This window comes from Trachypithecus francoisi, unplaced genomic scaffold (assembly GCF_009764315.1).
Source record: "Trachypithecus francoisi isolate TF-2019V2 unplaced genomic scaffold, Tfra_2.0 Lachesis_group13, whole genome shotgun sequence".
Lineage (NCBI taxonomy): Eukaryota > Metazoa > Chordata > Mammalia > Primates > Cercopithecidae > Trachypithecus > Trachypithecus francoisi.
The window spans coordinates 69,464,613-69,470,612 of record NW_022681458.1 but is presented as its reverse complement, the minus strand read 5'-3'; the positions used below and the strand labels follow the sequence as shown (position 1 = coordinate 69,470,612).

General features: G+C 46.2%; 1 protein-coding gene across 4 annotated transcripts in view; it reads left to right on the top strand.

Moving 5' to 3' along the window:
- Positions 1-563: 563 nt before the first annotated feature.
- Positions 564-6,000, top strand: part of RAPGEF4 (Rap guanine nucleotide exchange factor 4) — a 317,379-nt gene continuing 311,942 nt past the window's right edge. The window contains exon 1 of one of the 4 annotated variants that reach the window (XR_004441700.1): positions 564-889. Coding sequence is in view for 3 of the 4 variants with exons in the window: in XM_033231112.1 (XP_033087003.1) it covers positions 825-889 (65 nt within the window). In the remaining variant the exon portion in view is untranslated. The remainder of the gene's footprint in view (positions 890-6,000) is intronic. The other 3 variants (XM_033231112.1, XM_033231107.1, XM_033231108.1) reach the window with 3 other exon arrangements.

Genomic DNA, 6,000 nt, shown 5'->3' with positions numbered 1-6,000 from the left:
TGCAGGTGATGGAAGCCCAGGCAGGCCCAGGGTTCAAGGCCAGTGACTTCAGCATGTCACCCCCTCAGTCCGCATTGGGCCCACCAGCCCCCTCCCTCCCTGCCCGCACTGCCCCCATTGCGCCCAGCCCTTCCTCACCCCGCAGGAGAAGCTGGCCTCTCATTCCTCACTGAGAGACTCGACGGGCGTCCCCACGCCAAGCCTTCCTCGCCCTCCCCTCCAGCCCTTTCTGAAGGGGAGACAGCAAAGGTGAGCAAGCAACCGCCACAAGTTTCGGCAGCTGCTGAGGAAGACTCATCGGTTTCTAAGGAAACAGAGAAGCAGCAGCCATTTTAGTGGCATTTGCTGTATGAAAAATATATAGACACTGGCATCCCCCTCCCCACTCGCGCCGCGGCGCCTGCCCTCCCGCCCCGCCTCAGAGGCCCCGGGATGAGGGTGGGCCCCCAGTCTCTGAGGGACGCAGCGGCCACCTGTCGCAGGTGGCCGGCCACCGAGGTCGCCATCCCCAGTGCCCCCCAGCGGGCGGGACTGCGGGGTCCCCACCCCGGGGCGGAATCCCCACCCCTGGGCGCCGCAGTGCAGCGGCGGGCGGGCGGCTTGGCCCTCCCCGCGCCCGCGTCCCGCCCCCCAGGTCCCCTCCCTCGCCCCCCCGCCCCAGGCCGCGGGAGCCCGCGGGGAGGGCGGGCCCGTCGCAGCCACGCTGGTCGCCAGGCGGCCGGGAGGAGTGGGGTCCGCGCGGCGGGCGAGGCGGGGGCGGAGGCGCAGGCAGCTCGAGCGCGGGAGGTCGCAGCAGCCGGGGACACCGCGGGCCGCCGCTCAACATGGTCGCTGCGCACGCTGCCCATTCTTCCTCCTCCGCCGAGTGGATCGCCTGCCTGGATAAAAGGTAGCTCGGCCGGGGGCCGCAGCCGGGGGCCGAGCTCTGCAGCGCTGCCCGGGCCCAGAGACCGCCGCAGCCCCACACCTGGGCGCAGCGCGGCCGGGCTGCGGGTGGCCGGGGTCCCCGAGCGGGGGAAGGGGTTGAGGTCCTCGTCCGGGAGACAGGAGGACAAGGACCCCCGCCTCTCGTGGGGTGCCAGCGGCATGAGATTATTACACGTGGTGGAGAAAATGCAGCGCAGTAAGGGGAGAGAGCACCCACCTTTCCAACCCACCGCCCCGCCGCGACTCCAGGCTCCGCTCCTGGGTGGGGGTTTATTTTCTCTTGGCATCACGGGACGGAAGAATCGATGCATACCCTCTCCGGCTATTCAGACCTTGCGGGGTATTAAGTTTTAAGGAGGGGTGGGGGCACCGGCAGGTACAGAGTAACATTCTTTTTTTTGTTCTCGAAAGCAAAGTGTGAGGGACCCAGTGGAGCTGTCTAGTCCCTTGCTGAAATTCACAGCTTTCTGCCCCCGCAGTCGCTCGCTCAAGGTCTGTGTTAGGGAAGGTCATTTGGGAGGCTGCTTTCGTCTTAATACCTGCTTCTCGGGAAAAGACTTTTACGCTAAAAAAAAAAAAAAAAAAAAAAAAAAAAATTAAAAGCATACATAAAGCATATAACTCCCGATGACAGCTCTCTCTAAGGAGGATGTGTGTGTTAACAGTGGAGTGCAGTTGTTTCCAGGCTCTGACAGCATAATATTCTGTTTGTCCAGATTGCAGGTTTAGCAGTAAACATTACACAGTATGTTAGCAATTATAGCTTATTACCCTGATTAAAAGGTGATGCATCTGAACTTTTAAGAACTGAGCAAGAAATCTTGCAGAGTGAACTGCCTCTGAATTTAGGAGTTTAATGCAGAAGGGCAATGATTCACGTCTTGCAGCTATCTGCATGACATCTCTATTTGCATTTGTGTGAAATATTTTGTGTTCTGCCATATTGAAAAATTTTCAATTAACAGATTCGTAACACGATCAAACTTGAAAATCTTAAGTGTGACATGCTTTGCATACTCTATTATAGGCCTTTGTTGAAAAATATTAAGTAATTTGAGAAAAGCTAAATGTAGCTCATTTGAATAACTTAATATATCTGAGAAATAGTCTTGACTTTCAATTACCACGCAGTAGCAAGATTTTTTGGCAGGCAGTGCCCTATTTATGTCTAAAATGATATGTACTAATATTAGAAATAGTTGCATGCAATAAATAGTAAGAGAATTAAAGTAATGGTTAAATCATACAGGATTATGTAGAACTAAGAGCATTTAAAGTATAGAGGTTGTTAATGTGTCAAGTATCTAAATTTAATAGTTCAGGAAAAAGGAATTATATGGGATTCAAGATCTTGCACTTAACCTATAAATAGTGGTGCTTCCTTATGAATGGAATGTTTAGATAATAGATAACATATTTCTATGTGTAGAAATGCATGGCATGGCATTTTTTGAACAGTCGTTAATTCACTGGAAACCCATTAGTCAATAAGAAGTACTTATGGCAAAATCATAGAGCAATACTAATACAAGTGGGACATAGTTGACTCTCTCTTTTCATAATGTGTATCTGCCCAAATGATTTTGCTTGAAATGGATTTTTTAGAGCATGGTGCCCTCACTTAATGCCACCATTCATAATGGGAAAAAAAATCTAGGAAAAAAAAAACCCCCTTCACAGATACTGAGTCTAGCATCAGAAGAGTCAGATGAGTGGACAGATCAATAAGTTAAGGGTTTTAGGCACAGAGCTGTTACCAGTTCTGATATTGGACATATCACTTTTACTTCCTTGAGTGTCTGAAAAATGAGGATAGGACTATCAGGGATAAGTGGACAAATGGAAGAAGAAAAAAAGGTGAAATACTTTGAAAACTGTGAGGTGCCATGTAGGCTTTTTATTTTGTGGTATTAAGAGAACTTTGCATGTTCTGCAGTGTTCATGCCAGAATTGATACCTGTGAGGAACAGTTTAGGGCAGCAATCTCATTGTATGAAGGCTGTGGGGGCCTTGTTTTGAAGGTGTGTTTTTCTCTTAGATTGTTTATTTATTTATTTATTTTTTAGGAAAGGAGAAAGATTGAGAGTGTTTATGGAAGCTGTCTAGGGAAGCCCCCTGAAAGCCCTGTTTAGTGGAGACAGTGCCCTCAACGTTTCTGAGAAATGCTATCTTGATACTCTTTTCCAGGCACTGTGCTGAGCACTGGGGATGCAACAAAATATGAGAGTTGCTTATAGGCTTGGAGGGTAGGGGAGATTGGTGGTGGGACGGCTATATAAACAGCTAACCACAATGCAGTGGTAAGTGCTTTAATGGAGATGTATAAAGTGCTTGGGGAATGCAGATGAGTGAGTTATCGAGATGCTTCCATAGGTGTCCTGCATAGACCTCAGAGGCTGAGAGAAATTTTACCAGGCAGAGAATAGGGAGGGCATGCCAGGCAGTGGTGTGGCATATGAATATGCTAATTTCTTCCCAACTACAAATTCCTGTTGTGACCAAATCTAGAATATAGGAATGTATGCTCTATATTTATAAAAACCTTTTTATTATGGACCTTGTCAACCCTGCACAAAAAAGAAAGAATAGTACAATGAACCCCTGTGGGTTCACTTGGGAATGTGATACTGGGACCTTTTAACTGGGAAAACGTAGCTCAAATATATGCCTCATTCAAGTGACAACTGTTGTGGATGGTGAAAAAAAGAGAAACCCTGGGACTGGAAATAAAAAGGAGAGTTAAAAGAGGAAGTCTGCAGGAGTAAAGAAGTATGCAATGAATGTTGAAGTGAAACAAACAAAACACAAGGAAAATCGAGCCTTAAAGTGTTTGTTAGGAATGCCTAGAAAGGTATCATAGATAGGACAATACTTGCCAGTGGGGAAGGGGATTACAAGTGTGTAGATATGTAGATTAGGTTAAAGAAAGAAAATCTAAAGCTTTTTATATATCAAGCATCCACTGTCTTGGACTATAGTGCGACTGAGGAGATGAGGGTCTACAAATACTAATCTTAAAGCCAGAAAGACAAGACATTGAACATTTGGATGGATAAATCAACACTGACAAAAATCTCACATGTTAGAGTAAAACAAGCTCACCACTATCTCAGGGATCTTATGATTTTTTTTTTCTGAGGGGATGGTAATTAGGAACAAATTACATAGTCCCACTATTTGGGACTTAAGATGGGTAAAATGTCTTTTTTTTTTTTTTTTTTTGAGATGGAGTCTCACTCTGTCACCCAGGCTGGAGTGCAATAGCGTGATCTTGACTCACTTCAACCTCCCCCTTCTGGTTTCAAGGGATTCTCATGCCTCAGCCTCCCAAGTAGCTGGGATTACAGGCACCCACCACCATGCCTGGCTAATTTTTGTATTTTTATAGAGACAGGGTTTCACCATGTTGGACAGACTGGTCTTGAACTCCTGACCTCAGCTGATCCACTTGCCGAGGCCTCCCAAAGTGCTGGGATTACAGGTGTGGGCCACCATACCTGGCCCATTGTTTAATTTTAATGAAAATATTTTTCCCGTAAGGTTTTAAATTTGCCAACTGTGAACTTAAGATCCACTTATGAATCCTAGATCTCAGGGTTGGTAAAGGAGTATTATGAAGGGACAGGGACCATACACATGCATGTAGTATAGTGACTCATTGCTGGCATTCATCATGATGGAGCAGGGATTGGCAAACTATGGCCTGTGGGCCAGATCTGACAGCTTGCCTGTTTGTCTTATGGGCTAAGAATGGTTTTCACAGGCCGGGTGTGGTGGCTCATGCTTGTAATCCCAGCACTTTGGGAGGCTAAGGCATGGGGGATCATGAGGTCAGGAGATCGAGACCATCCTGGCTATCATGGTGAAACCCCGTCTCTACTAAAAATACAAAAAAATTAGCCGGGCGTGGTGTCGGGTGCCTGTAGTCCCAGCTACTCGGGAGGCTGAGGCAGGAGAATGGCATGAACCTGGGAGGTGGAGCTTGCAGTAAGCTGAGATTGCACCACTGCACTCCAGCCTGGGTGACAGAGCAAGACTCCATCTCAAAAAAAAATAAATAAATAAAAAATAAAAAAGAATGGTTTTCACATTCCTGAATGGTTGGGAATAAAAGAAAAGTAGCATTTTGTGACCCATGAAATTTAGATGAAATTCAAATTTCAGTGTCTATAAACAAAGTTTCATTGGATCATAGCCGTGCTCATTTGGTTACATATTGTCTACAACTGCTTTCCCGCTGCAGTGGCAGAGCTGAGTAGCTGCAATGGAGACTGTGGACCCACAGAGCTTGAAATATTTACTATGTGGGCCTTACAGAAAAAGTTTGCCATCTTTTGTTGTAGATGAAAGAACCTATCTAAGTGATTGACAGTGAAACCACTGGAGATGAAAGAAATTGTCTTCATTTGGAAAGGAGTTCACAGTGTTTGGTTTCTTGTTTAATTAGAAGTATAAGTTGGAGAAAGGTCCTCTGTTGATTGGCTTATTTGAGGAACATTGGCTATCACAGCCAAAGCAGACGATGAAGTTAGCATGGTTATTCAAAAGGTTGTGATCTTTCAAAGTCAGCAGATGAATTTTTTTAAGTATTCATATTTCAGTTTAAAAATGCTCCATGGACAGTTTCCATCTGACTTGCCCCCAAATAGATATCATGTTAGTTATTTTGATTAGGTTGAGAGTGAAAGAAATCAAGGGACAAATTTGTTAAGAACCAAAATGCTTTGTAGCACACATGGTGAGAGAAGATGACTCAGATATCAAAGACGCATCAGACATGGGTCCACCCTTGAGAAATACTGAAGATCAAAGAAGCACACAGAGCAGAAGGGGGTCTCTGGAGGAGGCTGGTATCTACTAGCCAGGTCCCAAGGGATGACATTACCCCGGTACATCCTCCAGGGCTCAGGCTGGTCTTGCAATCTCAGAATCCTGACTTGTTAGCACATCAAAAATTAATACATCTTTCAGCGACAGATACACAGGTACCAGACTCTCAGAGACTGTAAAAGCCAGAAAGACGGTTTATTAATTTGACAATAAGATCTGTCACATCAGAGAAGTGGACACTCA